This window comes from Enoplosus armatus, chromosome 17 (genome assembly GCF_043641665.1).
Source record: "Enoplosus armatus isolate fEnoArm2 chromosome 17, fEnoArm2.hap1, whole genome shotgun sequence".
NCBI lineage: Eukaryota > Metazoa > Chordata > Actinopteri > Centrarchiformes > Enoplosidae > Enoplosus > Enoplosus armatus.
In genome coordinates, this window is record NC_092196.1 from 12,633,367 (window position 1) to 12,656,915 (window position 23,549).

Here is a 23,549-nt window from a genome sequence, read left to right on the forward strand (position 1 = left end):
TTACTGATACAAGGATAAATCTACAAATACTAAAACATGGTGAGATTTTATTCTAACTGAAAGGGGAGAGAGCTAATGAATAAACAGCATTAAAAGGGCTTGGTATGCTGATCAATAAATATTTTATTTAAAATGTTTTAAAAATAAATTGGGGAGGTGCAGCTTAAAGAAACATATTAACCTTATTAGCTGCTTAAATAAGTTATTATAAAATGACAGGAAAACAACTTGATATAATTAAGATATCAGTGCTGAATGACAAACACCATCTAGACAGACTTTTACAGCAGCTGGACAGCTGCTAGGTTCTCCTTCATAATCTGATCAATGACCATGTGGAAGACCACCTGTACGTTACTGGTGTCTGTGGCAGTGGTGAAGTGGTGGTACACGGGTTTGTCAGGGCTGCCGTGACATGACGAGAACATGGCAGTGATGTGGTGGGCTGCAGCATCCACGTCACCATCTGCTCCTGGTGGGGACGAAGGAAGAAAAATGACACATCTGGAGACAATCTGACCGAGCTCAGTAATGTGAGCAGTCTGTTACAGTCCAATTCATTAAATATTGATAAAAACAAGACACTGGCTTCCAGTAAGAATCTGTACATCTGTAAGTTTTCCCCATCTGAAATATGTATGACCATGATCTAGCCAGAATGAATGTGTGAATACCGTGACAATCTCTGGCTAGAAGGAATTCTGATTACCCAAAGGACAGGAGGGATGCAGTGAACCATCCAGCAAAACAATAAAGAGACACACATACACGCAATTTCCTTGAGGAATATAAGATTGTAAAAAAAAAAAGTTTCAAGTTGTCAACTCTTGAGTAGTAAGAGTTGAGCATGAACTGGAGTATCCCACATCAGCAGTACATACTGTTTATATATACACACGTTTCTCAAGAACATTGGAACAGTTGCAACATAATTGGGGGATTCCAAGTACCAACAGATTGATATTGTTTTTTTGTTTGTTTTTTTAGATTAACTAAATAACAAACATATTTACACAAGAAACATCAACGGGGAAAAAAATAAATAATTCCTTTTCAACGTACCTTTATAACTAGAAAGGTAAAATCTCAAGTGTCTTCCAGAGAGCAGGATCTTCTCCTGGAAAAGGTCCGTTTTGTTCATAAGCAGAATCTGTTGGAGAGAGAGATATTATTCAATAACCCTCCAGTTGATGCCAGTTGATGCCTCTCTCAGTTTCTCACAAAATGAATATCACATTCACAAAAAAGAAACGTATTTGTAGAAACACGGCACTCTGCAAAGGGCTCATCTACCTGAAGCCCAAAGTAGCTTGTAACACCAGTAGTATTGTGGCATCCTGTTTCACAAACATTACATACTGAAGTTTTGAAGTATGAGATGACAGCCTCATGAATAAAAGGTTATCTCCACACTGCTGTATATAAATTCTGAGAGCTTCCTAAAATCCTCTGAAATGAAGACACTGTGGATCTCTCTACTCACAAGGGACGCCGCACAGCAAGTATTCTGCTCTGCAGTGAGCCAGCGGCTAAAACGGCATCTCCAGAGCCAAAACAGGCCGATGCTCTGCATAGTCATCACACACACACTGCTGACACTACAGTAGTGCACTGAAAGGCGGAGTCAGCATTAGTGAATTAAAAAACACAATTTTAAAGTCACCTAGTGGCTTAATGGTATCATTTGCTGAGGTTTTACAGAAAAGGAATCACAACCTGTAAAAACTAAAATACATTCACCTAGCGCTGCTTCAGGTAACAGAGAAACAGAAAGTAGTAGTTAATGATTGATTATAGCTTCCATGCTAGTTGAGAGTACGTTGCCTTACCTCAAATGCACCAGTTCAGATCCTGGTTCACATGTGAGGTGGAATTTCAGGCTATCTAGAGTCAATATGCACTTCTACCATTTCTACCACCTCTATAGAATCTCTAAATCCTGCTAATATTAAAACATTCGGCTGCCCAGTATTTAAAACACAATCAACATTTCAAAAAATGATGCAAGAGGAAATGGCTGCATTATAACCCTCACCGCTAAATGCATTCAGTTAATCAAGTATAAAATGCGACTGACCATCATGTGAGTCATTCATGTCCAAATAAATAGACCCACAAACTCCCAATACGAAATAGATCAGACAAACTAATTGCACTGAGTGTTGAACAGCCAACTTACTGAACAGAAATCACCTGCCCTAAATCTCAATTAGACTTTGTATGCTAATTATGTGTGTCAGACGCAATCACAGCCAGTTTGTGTCCTTTCTGCTCGGCATGAATGATTACCAAAAAAGCCACTCAGTGCTTTCGTCACCTCCACACATTTAGATGAGCTTTAAAAAACAGACATGGCAGGCAGTCTGAGCATACCACAAAGGCAGAGGCCATATAAACAAAACTCTAAAAGTGACACCATATTGTAGTCTAAGCACATTCATATTCATCTACTGCATCTTTGAGGCCATCTAAAATAAGTGCAAATAAACTTACCAGTGAGGTGCTCCTAAAGACTGTGTTGGTGCATATGGATGTAAAAAGTTCAAGACTTTCCTGCAGCCGATTCTAATGAGGGGGAAAAAAAATGGAAAAGGAAAGTAACCGATGTAGTTTCAACCAAATCTCATTGTCTATTCTGCCAAGTAAGAAAAGAAAAAGTCTTCTTCATCACATACGCCTGAAGGATCCTCCATCAGTGTCACATCATAGCTGCTGAGGGCCACGACAAACATCACGGCCTGAATGCATTCAAAGCAGCTGAGCCACTTCCTCCTCTCATTCCTCTGGCCCCCGACATCATACAACCTGTCAATAAGCAAAGCAAAACGCAATAGAGATGGAGTAACTTAAGCTGTCATAAAATATTATGAGAGTTAAATAAAAATATTAAATCATAAATAGCTTTATTGATCGCACTAGTCTCTGTGAAAGTCTCACCACAATCAACAGTTCAGGCCTTTAGGCTAAATAAACTATAGATAAACTGTCTTATTCTCAGGTAATACGGCCATATCGTTTGTATTAGGAAATAACATTGCATTGAAACATTCAAACCCATTTCAAATATCGGCGCAATCGATTTCAAAACATGATCTGGCACCAAGTGAAGCCGGGGGTCTTGGTGACACAGGTAATGAGTCCCCATTTGGGCCAGACAGTCTCCAGGTGCATGATTGCGGCGCTCATGTCAGACGCGATGAAGCGCTTATCCCCTGGGTCAAGAGTCAGTTTTCACAAGCTGGGGGACAATAAGCATTAACTGTGGCGTTTGACAGCTGTAGCATCTGTGCCGCAGAAAAGAAAATCATCACTCATGACTGCAAGAAGGCTTTTGTGGTTTTCTGGTTTAGTGGAAGAGCACGATCAGACCTGTAAAGTGATACAACTCACCTGAGCAAATAATGTTATTTTCGCTATTTAGTGGAATCAGCCCAAGAGATACAAGACTCACTCTGAAGCAGTTTTAGCTCATCTGTTAAGAAAATATTAAAATCTTTAACCTATAATTTAATAATATGGAGAAGGCCAGATAATCTGAACAATAAACAGATACATGTTACATGTTAACTACTGCAGGGTACATCATAACAGATTGTATAAAGACAGTGTATTATACTATTTACATGGTCTTCAACGTTGCACAGGTTTGGCTGGTTTATTGTTCTCTGCGGTATCTGAACGGTAACTTTACTACAGTAACCAAAAGCAACAATTCTACAACTTCAAACCTTGGCAGATTATTATGCATCAAATATTTCTGTTACAGTTTCATCTTTGAGAAAATATTGTTGTGTACTGTAAGAATAGCAAATTTATAGATGCCTTTCAGAGCATCAAGAATATTACATTTGATGAAACTTCCTCTAGTCAAAGATATTTCTTGATGACAAAATATCTAAAAAGTACTGTAAAATTGTCAGATTCTTAAACACAGTGAAGCATACCGACGCATTTCTAATCGCTACAGTATACCCACATACTGAATGCAGTCATAGCAAAGGGACAGGGCGCATGGAGCATCACGAACAGTTGTTTACTCTGAAAAAGAAATGGTCAAAAGGGGAAAGGAGGGTGGGGTTTCAATGTTTCATTGATATGCTTCCTCCACATTCGTGTTATTATTCCTGGAATAACCAGGAGGAAGTCATCAATATTTCATGTCTGAGTCATGCCCAGGCGGCTTCCTCTCTCAGCTCAGAAGAGTTCAGCTTTCGTCAGAGACCCTTCAAGAGTTGGTGTTGAGGCTGAGTCTCCAGAGGCTCAACAAGCTGCTCTCTAGGACAGCAGCATGTTAAAGTGTGTATAACACCTCCATGAATAGTTAACTCTAAATCCAGAACTCCTTAATGGACCATAGATCAGGTTTTGTTTGTTTAATCCATTGATTGCAAATTGAGTGTACTGGAAAGTTTATTTATTGTTTATCAATTCTGTACCCTCTCAGTCGCCACCAGTTTCAGTGAAAATCAACGTACAGAGATGTGAAATGTGCTTGTAGGCAATCCACCACAGCCAACATTTAGTCAGGCGTACTATAAATTAGGGGCACCCTGGTGGTTGAGACACAGAAAGAGCCACCAGGGAACATGTTATGCCCCTGCCCTTTCTCTCTCTCCCCTCCCATGATTTCCTGTCTGTCAACTGCCCAATTAAGGACAAAAATGAATAACCATAAAAAAAAAAAAGCTGGGAAACTGCACCTTTAAACAACTCCAAAACCATCTTATTTACATACTGTGCCTCGTTACCAAGGTGTATAAAGGAATGCATTTATGTGACATATAGCCTACAGTCTGTAGCTTGTAATATGTTTTTTGTATTTGTGTATCTGCATGCTTGTGGTTTTAGTGTCTGTCTCTATTTGAACATACTGCAGTCAGTGTGTGTATGCAGTGATGTCTATATCCCCCTGGTCGCATTAAAAGGTTGCTTTCAGTTTTCATATCCGCTTTATAAATCAAGATTTCTTCATTAGATTTGGTGTTTCAAGGGACTATGACACTTCACAGTGACTGTTCATGTAAAGGTATTGGATACAATGAGTTTACTTGTCCCTTGAAAGTGAAATATTGTTTTAATACTAACTGTGCATATTCAAGAATGCAATTGTCCCTCAAACAATAAACGAATAATAATATGATTTTCAGGGAGCTTTCAGAAGAGCCCAATGTGAATCATTAAAGCTCTTACCTTCATGAACTCAATATACAGCATTGTTTTGGCACAGCACTGTATCAAGTTGCATCCACTGCTGAATTAGCACTGCCAGTTTAATAAGTCTTACCGAAAGATCACGTCATTAAGTTGAAACTGCGTCTCAACGATTCCACAGGTCCTCACTCTCACTCTCAGAACGTCTGTCTCGGTGGGAACGTATTTGGGAGCGATGATTCGACTCATGTTATCAAAGAAACTGGGCAGGGAATAGGAAGAGAACAAGACACATGACGCACTGATGAGACTAACATTTCAAAACTTAAAATTGTAAGCAGATACACATCCAGTTCTAGTTCTTACCAATATCAGGCCAAGACGGCCACATTTGACATGTTTTAGGCTTTATGATACGTTTTTTTTTTTCCATTTCGGGCAATTACCCAGCTACCTACACCCAGTTGCCAGTTTATTAGGTTCACTGATCTTAAACTAAAAACAGCAAAAAAATCCTACCTCCATGAAGGGAACAATGTTCACCGTTTGTTGAAACCGATTTAGAAGTGTTGATTCAACTTGAAGGCTCCAAGTTATGGTTCATTAAATTAAAAAAAAAAAAAAAAAAAAAAAAAAAATTGACTGATGTCATGACAAAGCATTTCTGTGTAATTCTACCTGCTGATTTTCCATTTCAAAATTCTCTCTCTCGCTCTCAATAGCAGTGACTTCAAGTCAATAAAGTTAGTGTTGATTAGAATGGATTTCTAAAAACACAGGTTGCATCAATAGTTCAACTTCCTGTAGCTGCAAATGTCTTTTTAGTAACATCAACAGTTCAGTTCATGCCAAAGCTAATGTCCAAGAAGTCATTTTACACCTTGAGGTGCCTTCAGGTCCCGGGGAAGTCAAGTGTGTCACGACTCAGTCTAATCCAATATTTCTGGAGGGAGAAATCAATGTGGGGTCCAGCTGAGTGAGAACTCTGAAAGAGAGCTAGCAGAGTTTCATATCATCCTCCAGCTCTCAACCTTATCGAGTTCCAATAATGAAGCTGTCACATCTTCATCTCTCTCAGTCTGGCCAGTTGGAGTACGTTTTTAACTTGGCAGACCTCCTCCCTGCTCCCTCAGAGATATGGAGATCAGCCCATTTAAAAAAGATTAAAAAAAAAAATCCACCTTCTCTTTCATTTTAAAAAGACAACATGCAACCTTCGATACATAATTGTGTTGTTTGTAAATGATGCATCAGCAAATTCGAGCAAAAAAACACCAAGTAGCAGACAGCTTAAAGAAGTCTGACGATCACCAATTTCCCATATTGTACTCCACATTTATCTGACAGCAACATATATAGATTTTACTTGAGTACAAAATGATGCAAGTGTATTCATTTAAAAAGGGGTACTGTTTTAACAATAAATGTGATGGGGGGGAGATTCTTTTTATTAAATAATTACACTTCATCATTGGCATGAAAGTAAGAGTGCAAAACAATAATGCTGTTTAGCAAAATGTATTCCACACTTCAGTTAACGATCCACACTTCAGCTGATGATGCAACACACTCAAACCATCCATGCAGAGTACTGCTTTTTTTTGTTTTGATAAACAATTGAAAGGGCACAATTGCTGAAGGACAGCGATTGGAAAAAACAGTTCTGCCCACGTGAATATAAAAATGTCCCACATAAAGATGAGCGGAAAAACAGTGGCTGCATTCCAATAATCTCTGCTTCATAATACATTTACATGATTTGCAGTGAGATGTATTGTGGTAAAAAAGCTAATATAGATTCAACAAATCCTCCAATTCCCCCCCCCCCAACCATACACACACGCACACACACACTACTGTTCAACTTCTTGCTCATTAAACAAGAAAACTGACTCTTTAATCATGTCTGTTTCATCTGCTCCACCCTAATTCCCAGCTTCCTGGATATCCGCAAACATTGCTTTTTTAATTTGGTCCCAATTAAGCCTCCCATTCCACAAATGTCACAGGAATCATTTCCTGAAGATGAGTTATTCTCAGCACTCGCTTTACTGTTGCCCTGTATTGATAAGATGTGACGACATGCTTCTTACTGGGAAATTTCCCCTTGACATTTCCACCGTTGGTCATAATTGGGCGGAGTGCATTTTGTCACATAGATCCCTTAAGGTCATTCTACTCACTAGAGTGCAGAGTCATTCAGCTCAAACTCGTAACCTCTGGACGCAGCTGCCCGCACCCCTTGGTCGGCCCAAAGTGCGCAGAAAGCGTGAGCCACAAAAGGAAGCAGCTCTTGGTCGTCCCCCAAACACTGACTGCAGGACAGGAGGGAGCGGGCGTGCATCTACAGTAAATGGGACAAAATATCACCAGAACAGGACACTTTTTATTTCTCTTTGAAGTTATTGAGTAAATGTGATGTTTTCTCCCCAAAAACCTGCAGATTGTGCTGCCTGCAGGTCCAAATGCATCAATATGTTGTATGCCTTGCAGCATTAAAACTTATAATGATCACCAATAGCCATCAATCATCTCTAGTGACCATATTTGTCATATACAGATAAAGACTGACATCTAGTGTGATAAAGAGGGGCTGCAATGAAGAGTGGGCTACCAAGAGAACCATGATTTGATGAAACTTGATCTAAAACTGTCTCCTCACCTTGTTCTTCTTGTTAGCAAGGTTAACCCTCAGCATGCCCATTCCTCGTAGGACAAACTTCATAGAGGTCAGCAGGTTGTCCAGTACTGCAGGCTGTGGAGGGAATGACAGTCGACATTTTGTCACAAAACTGATGCTGAGAGTTGTTTTTGGCTCAGATAGCTTTCGTATTTCAGGGCTGAAAATAAACGCTCCATTTGCTTTGCAGCTGCCCAATACCTTGAAACTGATGAGCTCCTGTTTGGAGAAGCCGTGGCTGTGGATTATCTTAATCTGTTTGATCAGGGTGCTCTTTCCACTCTCCGCAGCTCCTGACACACAAGCCGGAGAAAAGCTTTCACTATGAAAAATGTCAATACTTCCGTGAAACCTGATAAAACAAAAGGCACTTACATGACTGTAGTTTAACCTACCAAGCAGGAGGATTTTCACCACATTCATCTCAGTCCTGGCATGTTCACAAAGGTCTTGCTCTATTTTAGAGCTCTGGAGTTTTGCCTTTTTACCCTCTTCTGTGATATCCCGGTGAAGGCACATTCCCATGCAGATCTAAGGAAGAATTCACAGTATTCACATGCAACCTGGATGCTTTGGGACTCTAGTAAAGCACTGAATGCCAAACAAACATGGCTGAATGTTCCTATATGGCCAATAAAAACATCATAAATGAGGTTTTATCAAATGTTTTAGAATACAAAACGGACTAGAAATGCATTTACAGTCCTCTTTAATAATGACAAATATTTTCCTAAGTAAATAAAGTAATTTTAATGTCAGTTTTTAATATTCTGATTATCTCAAGTAGCTTAAAAGAAGCCAATGGTCTATTTTTCTTCCCTAATTGTATGTTAATTAGCTTAGTTCTGCTAAATTTTCACATCACATAAAGTCAATCACATAAAATTAACTAAAAAAGTTAACTGTTTTTCCTTTTTAATGACTGAATAGCAACGTGAAGGTCTAATCCATAAAACAATTTAGACGAAATGTTGCATATTTAGAGGCATCTCTCGCACTTTGTTTGCGGTGTCACCAGAAGCAAAACATTCAACATTTATGAAGGAATTGAGCAACCTGCAGCGGGACCGGCAGCATGTTAAGACAGCAAAACATGGCTCTGCTTCTGCTCTGCTTCTGCTTCTGCTCTGCTTCTGCTTCTGCTCTGCTTCTGCTTCTGCTTCTGCTCTGCTTCTGCTTCTGCTCTGCTTCTGCTCTGCTTCTGCTTCTGCTCTGCTTCTGCTTCTGCTTCTGCTCTGCTTCTGCTTCTGCTCTGCTTCTGCTCTGCTTCTGCTTCTGCTTCTGCTCTGCTTCTGCTTCTGCTCTGCTTCTGCTTCTGCTTCTGCTTCTGCTTCTGTTCTGCTTCTGCCTCTGCTTCTGCTCTGCTTCTGCTTCTGCTCTGCTTCTGCTCTGCTTCTGCTTCTGCTTCTGCTCTGCTTCTGCTTCTGCTCTGCACGCCGGAGTCTCCGTCAAACCGGCCAAACTGCTGCTAACAAACAGCGTCAGCGAGAGACTGGAGGGCTAATTAGCTTCATCAGGGGCACGTGCGCAGGTGCACGGCCTAAACAAGCCTAAACAACAAAGATATCACAAAACCTTCTCAGCACGTGCAGTTGAAGCATTAAGACAAATAATGATGGAAATTTTGAATGAAATACATTTACTCTAGTGCTATAACTAAGTACAATTATTAGGTACTTTTACTTTACTTGAGTAATTCCATTTCCTGCTACTTTACACTTCTACTCAACTACATTTCAGAGGCACATATTGTACTTTTGCTCCATTAAATGCATCTATTTAAGCTTTAGTTACTAGTTACTTTGCATATTCAGATTATTAATACAAAATTATAGATGAAACTACCTGTAAAAACATCAGCTGCAACATTAAAGCGATACACACATTAATGCATCAATAATTATAATCCAGTAATATGATATATATTATTCTGAAATTCTGCATAATGAGTACTTTCGGATGTAGATTATTTATACTTTGTGGTATAAGTAAGAGATCTGAATACTTCTTCCACCACTGCATTTACGCTTTTGAGGTACTTTATTTACATTTATCTGAAAGCTATAGTTACTAGTTACATCAGGTTATAAAATATGCATTGTTATAGATTTAACTACCAAACAGTATAAAAAGTTTGTAATTAGTTTACCTTGACAACATGAAAATGCTGCATACATGTACATGTTAATGATCAGTATCATTATAAATATATATAGAGATGTAACACTGATTAAAGCCATTTTGCATAATTAGTATTTCTAATTTTGAACATTTTCCGCTGTACTTTTTATTTATCTAAGATTTTGAATGCAGGACCTGTATATTGTTTTATTGTGGTATTGCTACTCTAGTTAAGTAAAAAAAAAAAAAAAAATCACAATACTTCTTCCACCACTGCCTGCCTGATACAGTGCATGGGTTGCCAAAAATTCATAATGGCTAAATGACTTCTCCAAATGTCCCTTAAAGCATATAATGTGACCATAAATTGGTGAATTTGTGAATGTATGTATGAATGCATGATTTGTTTAACCAACTGCACTGGCCAACATGAGCCTAATGGGCCACTTAGAAATTTAGTGTAAGATAACTTCATGCTTCCAATTTAAACAGATTTTCACATTAGATCTCAATACAAATTAACTTTTCCTCTACAGCCTCTACTTACAGAACTTTGCTGTGTACCAATCTGCTGCTAATGGCCTGACATTTAACAAACTCTCTGTGTGACTCATTCACATGTTGCAAAATTCAGATCATTTTTTTTGATCAAAGGTAACTTCTGTGTCCAAAACATAACCTTAACCTTTCATAATGCGACTCATGTGCAGCCTGCTTGTTTACCTCAATTAGTTAAATAAATAAGACATTACAATCCTTCTACACCCAGATATTTTGTGTTTTAGCGAAAAGAAGACGACAAATAGCCTTTCAGATTAAAATGTTATTATTATCAGCAATAGTATACTGTAGTCCAATCAGTTTCTACAGTATTTGTCAACTGGGAGTTGTCAATAACATACAGATCATAGCCTACACTGAATACATTCCAACTTCACATACCAACATATTATTATGCTTTTTAAACAATATGAAAATCACCCATACAATAGTTAATGGAGAGGAGGTGAGTAAAATATACATCTACAAAAAATATATTATTTAATCCCATTTGATATAGAGACAGAGGTTAAATTGTTCAGGGCTCAATGACAGTAAGAGGTCTATTTCATGAGTAAGAGGTCTATTTCTTGATAAAGTCAGCAACACTGAGCATCTGTCATAGTCTGTCTAGTTATACTACAAAAACTAAAGGTTAAAGTCAGTCTGTTGAAACTCTTTAGTGTTCTCTATATTAGGATAAATCGAAGGAGTGTTGGTTTAAAAAAACAAAAAAGGAATTGCACTCAAAAAGGCCAGGCGTGCAGGTCTCAACAGTGTGCATTTTTTTTAGTTTAAAAACCTGCTGTACCAATAAATCAGAACAGTTTCTGATGATTTCTGAGAAGTCAGTGCAGTCTGATAGGAGCAAGGTCTGATATGTACATGAGGTCCCGTAAGAGTCCATCAAAGTTTCAACACCTTTTCACGTCCAAAACAACCCAAGTCGGATGCAGAGAAGCTGGGATTCTCTAGTGGTTTTAGCATCCTCCAGAGAGCCTGTGATCTCTTTATAATACATACATACAGTACATACAGTATATACAAGGATAAGCAACAACCCCACAGAAATGACTAATCAAATCACTTCCTTGTTAAAGTCTACACTTGCCCTTCATATGTCCAAATCCTGTGATATAATACTTAAAAATAAAATTTACTTTTCTCTGAAGGCAAAAAAATAAAATTACTTGAGGAATTAAAAATATCCGAACACATAAAATAGACATTTGAAGACGTCCTTGCTCCAACACTTTTTCCATTGTTCTGTCCATAACTCAATAGTTAGACGTCTGTATGTGTGATTGTTGACTGACATGAACATGTAGTTGCATATGCAGAATATATGAATACACATAAGATCCACACACACGCGCGCACGCACGCACGCACGCACACACACACACACACACACACTGTATACCTGATGATCCCACAGCAGATTTGAAAGGCCTGCTGTTATTAGCCAGGATCATGTGTGGAGGGTGTCATAACACGTATAAAAGGGTTGATCTTCCTGTACATGAGTTTAGATTAATTGAGCTTGTCAGTGTTGTGTCGACACTTGATGGTGCTTGTGTGGGGCCTTCCTACAGCACAGCCTGGGGTCTTTCTTTAGTCTTTTCCTCCTCTTGTCGCTTCATGGCCTGGATCACAGCAATCTCTTTGGCCTCTTTCTTCTGGTTTCTTGCTTCAAACAGCAACCTGAATCAAACAAAGGACATTGGAAGATTATATAGTATGCCCCAAAACCTTTTTTTTACCTTTTAAAAATACTGTTTTGCCCAGTGGATCTGACAGGAGCTATGCTCTTTTTGTTTTACCTGTTTTTTATTATCCTTTGCACAATGGCATCAGTGGTGAGGCTGTTCCCACTGTCAACGGTACGCAGGATTCCTTTCCTCCTAGGCTCCTGGATATGAAGAAAATATTGCCAAATGAATGTGATTCATCATGTCAGTGTATATCAGGAGGCGTTTGTAAAAAAGAGTGTTTAGAGTCTTACAGCATAAGGGTCGGATCCATCCTTGTCAGGATATATTTCTGTCTTTCCATGGCATACAAGATCCACCTGTGGACAAAAATACGTGCTATTTTATTCATTTTTAATTGCAGAGAACATTATTATCTAGAGGTGAGAGATAATATATTTCCCGTACTTTACCTTGAAATGGTCCAGCAAATCTTTCGTGACTGCAAAGGGTGCACCAATCACCACTTCTGACACGTACTGTGAAAAAAAAGGCACACAACAAACTGTTGATAACTAAGATATACATGCAATGCACTGTGTTAACGGTGAAAGAGCAAGAAGAACCCACTCGACAAGCCAGGACGCTGAGCGTTCTCTCGTGGACATTCATGATGGGGTAGTTTTTCCCTTTGTAACGATTCACCTCCTGAAAAATATGAGCAAAGAAGAAATGTACAGTAAACTGTATGCCAACTCTCAGGGAGGCAGTAAATGTCTCACACAGATGCTAAAGAGCACAAAGAGACTCACCTGATCAAAGTGCAACCCCACTATAATGTATGGCTTTTCTGAGATCTTATGCACTGCTTCCAGGAAGTCCACATGGCCAATGTCTGACAGGAGACTAGTCAAGGGAAAAGCTGGCTTCTGACAGTGACACTGCTGCTTTTATAAATGGCTGTCACAGAAACTTCTCACTTTACTAAACTGCACAAGTAAAAAAGCTAGTGAAGTCACAAAAGGATACGGAAGAGGTCAAAGGCTCCTGCCACATAGATGATGGTGTCTCCGGGTTGAGGCTCCTGGCCTGAAGCAAACTGGATGATCTTCTGTGAGGTCTGCAGGAACTGAGACACCCCTGTCCAGGGACTGTGGCCCTTCTGACCATGTGAACCCCGTAATCCAGAAACAGGCACAATGAGTACAAAGTGACAGCAATAAGGCAGATGCACTTCAGATCAGATAGAGCATCATCGCTTGAGTATGTTAAGCACATGAGACCAGAACGCTGCATCATCGCCACCTAGTGGTGTGAGTAGTAATGTCACCTTTGGTCAATGGTGTACTCAGAGCTGTCCCACAATACCTCAGCACATTTATTCAACCCTCGCCAAACTCACAGCATTACTCTTTCAGTCTTAAATGAGGCCCTCTACTGCTTCCAGGCTATTTAAAACCCCAGCAGGACTGACTCTGACTTACTTTCCCCCGTCCAGGAACAGAAGTGGCATTCACTGTTTACTGGCAAGGCCTGCGCCTTGGTTATAAAGTGGGTCCACAGTAAAGGGACTTTGCTTAATAATGGTTGACATCTGGCCCACATTGCAACTTTGACTACTTGACAAAACAGTCAGGGAAGAGGAAGCTAAATTTGGTTTTAAACATATGGCGATTAAGAGTTTGGAAGTAAACTGAGGATTTGATATTGGCTAGTTGATGACCAGTTTTAAAATAAGCTGGAAATGTGTTTGGTACCTACCTTTCCAAAGTTGTCTGTGTGCTGCTGGTAGTCTGAACTATCCTGAGGAGAAGAGGGAATTGAATTAGGGCTTGTTCTGTGTGCTGAGGGCATATAGAGAGAATAAGGCCGTACTCACGATGTTGCTGTGGTGTGCTTTGGTCATCAGTAGCATCCTGCCAACCAGATCTGTGGTTGAAACTCCCTGGGTTCTCTTACACTCCCTGTCACAGCACAATACACAATGTGACAGCTTAAGAAACACACACACAACATCACATCCTGTTATAATTATCTTCTGCATGTTTCAAAAGGTAACTCACCTGTACCGCCCTGACTTCTTCACCTCTTCATATGTGTCTTTCCCGTCAACTGTTAGTGTTATATCATCTGAAACAACAAGGTACATGACATGCTGCTTATATCAACTAATAACAGATCTAGCATTATACTCAGAACTCATCACGGCTGTTCATTTACTCGCATGTCTAAATAAGGGAATGAGGTAGTGACGTACCTCCGTGCACACAGAAGTCACAGTTGTACTTGTCAAGGGTCTCGAGGGTGGTGACGTAAGGCGCTCCTTCCACGACCTCGTCCACCCATTTTATGGCCCGCACCATCTTGTATCTTTCTTCCTGAGTGAAGACTGGCGGGCCCTTGTGCTTCGCAATCTCACCTTGAAAACAAAACGTGTACACTCAAAATGATACTGCTGACAAACATAAATAACGTAAACTGGGATTGACTGAGACAGACAGAAATCTCCTTTTGCGTGACATCCTGATAAGCAGTTTTTATCATGACTGAATGCGGCGTTGCCTTCGTCATTGAGATATTTCATTATCACTGCAGCAGAGGGAAAGGTTGCTGATATCTGTGCTGGCCCTGACTGTGAAGTCATTCTGTGTTATTATACCATTATTATTATATCATTATGTCAGAATGCCCCAGCGTGTCATAGGAGGGTGAGAGGCACAATTGCTGATGCGCTGCGCTACTGTCACAGCAACCCCTCCAAAGTATATAGGTCACAGCTGGTGCCTGGCTGGTAATGAAGGGGCTGGAGAAAATAAACAGAGGCTACAGGTGCCATGTGCTCCCCAGACCCAGCAGGTCCAGGCTGAATCATGCATGGTAAAGGCAGGAAGAATATCTGAATCGGGGATGAAAAAAAAGTCATGTACAGATGAGCTAGACCTTAAAAGCTCCTGATAAAGCAGCCATTGAAGATTTACTGTAGATGTGACATGAGACAAGGTTTGACAGTCAATGGTTCTGAGCCTTACTGTCTGTGTGTACTCCAACGATAAGGTAATCTCCCATGGCCTTGGCTTGTCGCAGCTGGTTGGAGTGGCCATAATGGACCATGTCATAGCTGGGAGGAAAAAAAGATACGAATAATGAATATAAATATTCACAAAAGTTACAAAGATGAAGTGTGAATTTGGTCATTTCTTAATGAGGTTTGGCAGAAATTAAAACATGTCGCACAACTCTTCTCCAGTACGCCGTGCTCTGTTCCTGATGATAGAAAGACATTCGACAACATCTGGTGAATGAAGCACGGCGCACTGGATTAGAGTTGTGTGTGACGTGCTTTCATTTTGAAGCTCACACAGTTGTCAAAGTTAGAAATGGCAGCCCCTCTTTAACACACTGAACGCACCATTTTGGTGTTTTCGCACTTGATTAAAACATCGTGAAATAAACGAAAAGTAACAACCGCTCGGAAAGTAGGAGATCAGTAGATTTTTTACTTCAGAGTCTAAAAAATGCTGATCCTTTAATATTCACAGTGTCTCTGATATTATCAACCCACCAATATAATCTACACACTTCATGTGATCTGCTAGATATCTCATCAAAGTCTCAACATAAAAAAAGTCAGCAGCACAGTGTGTTTTCCCCTCCCTCGTCACTCCTCTTCCGGCAATGATACCATCTGTAGATAATTAGATTAGCACAGATTGGAGGCTGAGATTGTAACGTGGTAATTTAGCATAGTAATAGAGAACAGATGGGCATTAGCCTTCTATCACTATTACTACTGCCAACAGCTGACATCAGTCTGATCGTTTTGCTTTCTGCTTTACTTTGAACATGATATTGACATCTAATGTGCACAAAAGATAGTGGTGGCTAAAGCCTTAAATTTGTCATCTGTGCCGTCTTTACCATATTATATTACACGTCAGCACTCTTGGGAGTCAGGTGTAAAACAGCACTATAAATAGCATCCTCAAAAATCAATAAGAAAACAGATGAGCGCTGCCAGACCTGCAGTGTGTGCGCAGCCACAACAGTAACAGAATCCCATGATGTTTCAGCCACAGGCTATGCTAATGGAAGACAGCATCTGCGCCTTGCTGTGGTGTCACTATCCCCAGCCTGACTGAAAACAAGCTGGGCTGCACTAGAGCATATTGTAACACAAAAGCGACTTTGACTAGACTGCAGGGCTTGTCTGTGTGATTTGCATGCATACACTACGTCAACAAAATGTGCAAAAGTTGAACCAGGAACAGAGGCTCGTCGTCGGGGAAGCTCGTCAGAAACCAAGAGGTTGTGTCTGCGTGTGTGTCTTGTGCTGTCAGTCCGTTGAAATGGGATCCACATGTGCAGGCTCGGAGGCGATAGTGCAGGGACAGAAGAATGTAGTAAAAGGGGGGAGCACTTGGAGGTGAATGAATACAGACCCAGACAGAGTTATATAAGACCAGGAGGCTGCTTTTGGGGTGTCATACTAGCTAGATGCCCGACATGTGTTACCGTATTCCTGTTGTATTTTTTAGCAGGGTTGGATCATGACAGTATCACCGTGGGGACGATGAAATATTAATTAGCGTAGCCTGTTAGCAGACACCCAAAACAGCGCCTAAGCTTCTCAAGAGCAAAACCAGACAGACATCTGTGTACACAGTGATAGAATACAATGGGACACGTGTAGTTTCAATTGAATTCAATTCCATTCATCCAATTTATAACACCTGGAGACACAGTGCTAATGTTTTTTTTATTGACTACTTCATAGTTATTTCTCAGGACACCAATAGTCTCAGATAAGCCTGGACTGAATGGGAAATTTCACTGAGGCTTTAATGTTTATAGTCTTGTATGCCTCAGCGGACTTTACACTCTTCCTTGATGATGCATCTCTAACAACCGATCTTTAACCCCCATCACCTCTTTTCTCGGGTGTCAAATGAGAAAAGAAAGCGTCTTTGTGCAGAGAAGAAGGGGCAGGGTCGGAGACGTCTCAACAGATGAAGTGACTGTGCTCTTTCCTCGGTATTTTCCTCTCATGCTGCTGACACCGCTGGATGTCAGCAAGAGCGCGGCGGCGTCCAGTATGGGCTCCGGGAAACAATGTGCTCAGTGATGTCCCCGGCTGCACGAGCTGCAGCGGCCGGAGCAGGTGTGGGCCGGAGGGGTTAGAGGGGTTAATGACATGAGCTCTGTTGACATTGGCTCTCTTTGCGTGCTCACCCCACCGGTTAATATTCTGGCATCCCAAATATCCTGCAACATTCCATCAAACCACGGACAGGCAGCCACAGGAATTCTACCAGAGAAAGCCACCATAATCCCGGCCTTCATACACAGAAATTCAAAACATTTATTTTGCCGCTGCACCATGGAGCCAGACTCTATCCACCAAGGCTTGGTGTTTCTCCCATAAGAGGCAGTCAGGCATCTTAAAGGGTCGGCTCCAGGGCTGTAACTAACGATTACTTTCATTATCGATTCATTTGTCTATAAAAAGCCAGAAAATATTGAAAACGCCCGTTAAAATTTCAAACAGCTAATGGTGACAAAGAAAAATATCAAATCCTCACATTTGAGAAGCTGGAACCAGTGAATATTTGGCATTTCTGGTTGAAAAATGTCTCAAACAATTATTAAACGATTATCAAAGTAGGTTTCTGTTGATTGATTAATCGATTCATCTTTGCAGCTCCGGTCAGTTCGCCCCAAATTTTTGAGATACCTACTGTAAAACAAAATCTGCTGCCAGCTCAATAAAACAGGGGTGAAAAGAATTTTTGTTTTCAGCAATGTCCCGCTTACTTTTGATAAGCCAATGACCTCACTGTCAAGAGTTTTCATTATTTTCTGTCTTCACTTCCTAATGAGTTCACACCGAGGCATGTGGTCAGTGTTTCTGGACAAACAAAATACCATTTGCGTCCATGCACCAGAGATGTTAATACCACTCAAATAAAACCAAAACTTCCTGCAGGGCTAGATGCCAGTATGTCTCAATGGATTCTTTGCTTGATTTCAGCATTTTTTCATGTTAAACTGAGATCGGCCAGTGTGTTGGCTCTGTTAAGCAGATCCTCTGCAGGGGAGCTCAGCTTTACTATGGACTCTCCTTCAAGTGTCAAGGTGAAGTGAGATGACTCTGGAGAACAGTTTCATACCTCGAATTATTGTAAAACCTTTACCTCCACCGAGGCCAGTCCAGAAAACCTGTTCAGTGTGTTCAGCGTCATTAGGCCTGCCCGTCACATGAAGAGTGGCCAACAATTACGTTTGGCTGTCATGGCTCTTAATATTGCTGCTGCTGCTTTCACCACTCAGATTATTGCTTTGCTATATTGGTTGTTATTTCAAAATGTACGATGTTAGACATTTAGCTGGAGGAGCAGAGTGAACAAAGCTCGTTTTTGTTTTTGGCTTTTGGTGTACGTGTTCATTGTTCTGCCAGTTGGTGTGAACACAAGTCCTAATTTTCCATGGTTAGCCTTGCCCTTTCCACTGCCGTGCGTTCACATTGATCCATCACCTGTACTGCATTAAAGGCCGTGCCTGGCTCAACTCTAATTTTATTGTTCCATTACGTCGTGCTGAAAGAAGACACCTTGTTTGTAAGGGTGTCATGGTATCATGAAAGTAATCCCAAGAAAACCCAGACTAAGCATGTTCAGAGGGGCCTGAGGTCTGAGGTGCATAACGTGTAACAGCAACGTTCAGGGATTGAATGTGAACATCTTCTTTGTGCTTCCTCTCCCTCCTTTAAGAATCATGCATGTGCTGTGTTCCCATTGGACATCTTCCTGGAGGTATAGGTGTGACATAAAAGATTTGACAAAGCTGTTACAGGTTTTAGTATAGTTTGAATTTTTCTTATTTCCATTATTGCAAGAAAAAGCACATTAAGCACCACGGATGCTGTTTTTATGCATTTAATATGGCAAATGATGGAGATGTAGTTATTGTTTTGAAGAACACTCATATATTTATTTATATAGATGTACTTAAAATACATATTTCATACCAATTATTGATATAGTGTGGAATGATTTCATACTGTCCTATACTACTTATGAAATTGATATGGTCACACACATTTACCAGTGATTCATTTGTTTGTGCCTTGTGAACATCAGTAGCCTCAAGGTAGTTTTTGCCTTTGGTTTAAAGCTGTAGTTTCATACTCTTATATTAGTCAAGTGTGAGGAATGCATTTTTTGATTTTCATTCATTAAATTAGAACATTAAACAATATGTTAATGATGAAGTTTAGAGGATGAAATACTGCAACATTCAGTGGCCACATCCAATGATTTATGGCAGAATCTATGAGAAACTCTACATGTTAACTCAACATTTAGCCTATGCCTTGCTTGATAACGGCATCTTAATTTTAACTGTTGACTGTGTGCCTTTTGTAAAACATACTAAAGAGCCTGAATATACAAAAGCATCACTGCTGATACTGTACAACTATTTTGTTGCCTCTAACTTTAGTAAAGTGCTGCATTAAGTGCAGTGGGTACTTTCAATATATTACAATACATACATTTGGCAGATACTTTTGTCCAGAGCACTTACAATAATGTGTCATTGCCAATATGAGCATTACCACAGAGTATATTTAGGGCTGGTCAGAGTTAGGAGGCTCCCTCTACATGACAGTGAGTTATGATGGATGGCAGCAGCAAAGATCAATATAGGCCTAAATCAGTCCTGATGTTATTATGTAATGTGTCTGTTGAGGAGGAACATTGAGACGATGATGCCTCAGTACTAATTTAGAGTGAAAGTAAATTAAAGTAGTTGTGTGCCTGGTCATAGTAGAATGTAAACAACAGCATATTCAGTTAAAAGTTTTGTGCATATCTCTGGAGAGTGAAGCAGCAGCCCTGTGAGAGCTGTGTAACCTGCAGCAGGCCTGTCCCGGTGGTGGGTGACCCAGGCTGACACATGCATTCAAACGATGCAAACGATGAGGAACAGTGTTGTAGCATCTTCATCACACAAATCAATCATCCGGTAAGTTACTCACCAGCCATCGCACCACACCCGGATTCTTCGCCTCCTCTTCTCGGGACTGCACGCTGCAGCGCCGGGGGTCGTCCCTGCGTCTTTCCCGGCTGCTGTGTTCACTTGGTGGTGGTGATGCCCGTTCTTGATCATCTCGAGACTGAGTGGGTAATCTCTTAATAGCTACAGTGGGACTCCCTCCTGATGATGGGATGGAGAACGGGCCGTGTCGGTTGTGTGTCCCCCTTTCAGTGCAGGACAGCCGGTTTCTGTGTCAGCAGCAGGAGCAGCAGCAGCAGCGACAGCAGCAGTAGTGCGGTGCGCCAACGCCTCCTCCACCGGCGACGCAGAGACGCAACGACGCCCGCTACGTCAAGTCGGCCAGAGAAAGCAGAAAAACCACGAAGGAAAGGAGCACTGTCTATAAAACTCAAGCAACGCGTCTGTGTAGTCTCTGGTTTTATTTTGAAAATCCCGACGGGAAACTGTGTGTTGACTATGGCTGACTTGACGCAGGTTGGATCGTACGATGAAGCGCCGGTGCACGCAGCCGACATGTTGTTACATAACAGCGGCGTTTTCCACCGTCATGTGACAAAATCTGGATTCCCACAGAGGTAGCAGGCTATCTGCCAAAGCTGCCTTTGATGACATGCCAGTCTGTGTCTGTACATTCACTTCAATTAGCTGCAAGTTATCCCTGTAAAATAACAACCACACGTAAAACACATCCTGTTTCATTTTAGCTGTCAAATATTTAAACATAATTAACTACATAACCAAAATAATTAGTATTGGAGATGTTATTCCCTTCTGCTTCTGGGAAAAGTGTCAATGATAATAAAGTACAACAATGATAATAAAAAAAAAACAAAGTTAAAGGTTAAAGAAATACAGACTGTAACACATTTATGAACACATGCAGAAGCACTGGCCAAAGTTAAACCATCTGAATGTATTAATTTATCACAATCTGTTAAAATATTATTGCACATTTGTGGTGACTGCCGAGACAACATCCGAGAAGAAAAATATCTTTACACTGACTTGTTTTTAGGAACATCTGCATTCAGTAATAATTATGCAATCCAACAGCCCCACAATAAATCTTTATCTCAGGAAAGATTGTACGGTTCAATTTTTGTGGCCGCTCTTATCAGAGTGTTCCCTGTGTTCAGTCCACACAAAGGTAATATCGTGGTGTGTTGTACTGACTGTTATAATTGAAATGAGTGTGTAATGTCCAATACAAAGTCACTAACTATGCCAGTGTCAACAAAACCTGATTTATTTACTGCATTGCTGTTATTAGTTTACATTAGATTGTACTGCTGTTCCTAATGTTACAGCATGCATGAGGCAGTGGTGGACTGTAAACTAAGTACATTTACTCAAGTACATTTTGAAGGCAAACATTCCACATTTTACTTCATTACATGCATTATTTAAGCTTTAGTTACAATTTACTTTGCAGATGTAGATTATTAACACAAAATATAATCAGCTAATAAATGATGATATATCATTATAGGTTAAGCTACGCAGCAGTAAATTAAATTAGTAATTAAAATGAGTCTCACCTTTACCAGCTGCAACATTAAAGTCATGAACACATGAACACACCAATGATTATAATCCAGCAATATAATATGTATGAATCTGAAATGGGTCATTCTGCATATTATATGTACTTCTACTTAAGTAAGATTTTGAATGCAGGATAGTTAGGGTATTTTAACACTATGATATTATTACTTTTACTTAAGTAAATATCTGAGTACTTCATCCACTATAAGATAGATAAAACCTTACTGTCAACCCACCCTGGACTGTAAGAACAGTATAATGTGTGACCTCTAGTCAGAACTAATCTGTGAGTGAGAAGTTGGTTTAGGGAACATTTCAGACTTCAACAAGTGGGCTGAAATGATACAGGTTGATAGAGGATAGAAGATGTGCACTGTCGGGGGAAATCCTTCAGTTAAGAGACTGTGGCGTCATCTTGTGGAAAAACCCTGTTAAATCACACAAAGTCTTTACAGAGAAGTGCCAGCAGAGGGAAACCCAGACCCGCATATGGCTAAGCAGGGGCAAGGTGAACCCCTCTCAAACATCCTGGTATCTGCTGTCTTGTCTCTCCTCTATTACCTGTCACGAATGCACAGTGGCTTCTTCTTATTGCTGGAATTGATCTAAAAAATAAGTCATGCTGTTTGACGTGGATAAGAATTTGTGTAGCTCCATCACAACAGCTTTAAGTGATTCAAATATCTGCTGATGTGAACAAGAACAAGCACACCTCTCGCCCAGTGTAGTGCCTCTTCTAAACATGCACGTCCTCTGCCGTGGTGACATTTGCAGAGTGGAGCCCCATGCCAAGCCTTGGCAGGGCAGGCGTGCTAAATGAACAGCCTCGCTGACGGGGATGGCAACATTAATTGTACAGCAGGGCTGTGGTCGGAGAACTGGGGCAGGCACCTGCTGCAGAAGTGGGTGAAGATGAAGAATGCTGTCCTAGATTGCCCACCAGCTCACCTTTACCCAACCCGCCAAATTAATCAACTCTTCAGAGGCCATCCGGTTTGTCTGGGGCAGGCATCCGAGGAGGGAGAGGAGTCTGTTTTAAGGCACAGGTCACACAGACCTGTAGGAGCCTCCTCCATTTAAGAGGAGAACAATGCCACGCTGTAGTGTTGCAGAGGCACTGGGGTTTAGACTTGCCCTGCAGGATGGAGCGGTAAGATGTAGCTTGTCTTCAGCCATCTGTCTCTTTGTCTCTGCACGTTCTCTCATGAGATGTGTTTTGAATGTGCTGGGGTTGAAACGCTGCCGAGGAGGGGTGATGTTTGATGAGGTGCGCTGAGACAGAGGGGGTTTAGGAGGCCCACAGGGAGCACAGATGACTAACTCACTACTCCTCCTAATCTAGGACAAGCACACCTAGACATCCTTCATGACTCTAATGTTTTACTCGTGTCGGGCCAAAAATATGTCCGCTGAGGTTAGCCAAAGTGGGTCGCCCAGCGGCTTTTTTTGGATCACAGAAAAAGAAATCGTGCCATCTAAATGATCGCTGTCTTCTAAAACCCACCCTGGACGGCGAAAAGCCTTCCCCGCCAGTTTATTTTTACAAGTATCAAACTGGGTCAATGACGCCACAGAATATGACAAAAATCCAATTTCAACAGTGTTTAAAAGCCTCCAAAAGACAGAGTAGTAGTGCTTAAAATCCTTTTTCAAAACATTTTATTGGTCTTATAGAAAATAAAGTAAGCTGTATCAACAAACATACAATATATACATCAATAACTTAGACACCTCAGAGAATCACGTTTAAATCCACAGTTGTTACT

The 23,549-nt window shown here is 40.7% G+C and overlaps 2 protein-coding genes across 2 annotated transcripts; both read right to left on the reverse strand.

Annotated features, from left to right (window-relative positions):
- Nucleotides 1-155: 155 nt before the first annotated feature.
- On the reverse strand, nt 156-8,926 carry LOC139299855 (guanine nucleotide-binding protein G(o) subunit alpha-like). The gene is made up of 10 exons (XM_070922791.1): nt 8,888-8,926; nt 8,227-8,362; nt 8,033-8,124; nt 7,814-7,906; nt 7,335-7,495; nt 5,285-5,413; nt 2,676-2,805; nt 2,494-2,565; nt 1,063-1,150; nt 156-472 (listed from the first exon to the last, which is right to left on the reverse strand). The coding sequence occupies exons 1-10, from the start codon at nt 8,924-8,926 to the stop codon at nt 282-284; spliced, it is 1,131 nt and encodes a 376-aa protein (XP_070778892.1). The 3' UTR covers nt 156-281.
- A 3,155-nt stretch (nt 8,927-12,081) lies between these two features.
- LOC139300432 (ethanolamine-phosphate cytidylyltransferase-like) lies at nt 12,082-15,301 on the reverse strand. The gene is made up of 12 exons (XM_070923538.1): nt 15,213-15,301; nt 14,441-14,602; nt 14,247-14,313; nt 14,063-14,147; nt 13,945-13,986; nt 13,213-13,345; nt 12,996-13,078; nt 12,814-12,891; nt 12,657-12,722; nt 12,498-12,563; nt 12,316-12,404; nt 12,082-12,196 (listed from the first exon to the last, which is right to left on the reverse strand). The coding sequence occupies exons 1-12, from the start codon at nt 15,292-15,294 to the stop codon at nt 12,082-12,084; spliced, it is 1,068 nt and encodes a 355-aa protein (XP_070779639.1). The 5' UTR covers nt 15,295-15,301.
- Between the last annotated feature and the right edge of the window lie 8,248 nt (nt 15,302-23,549).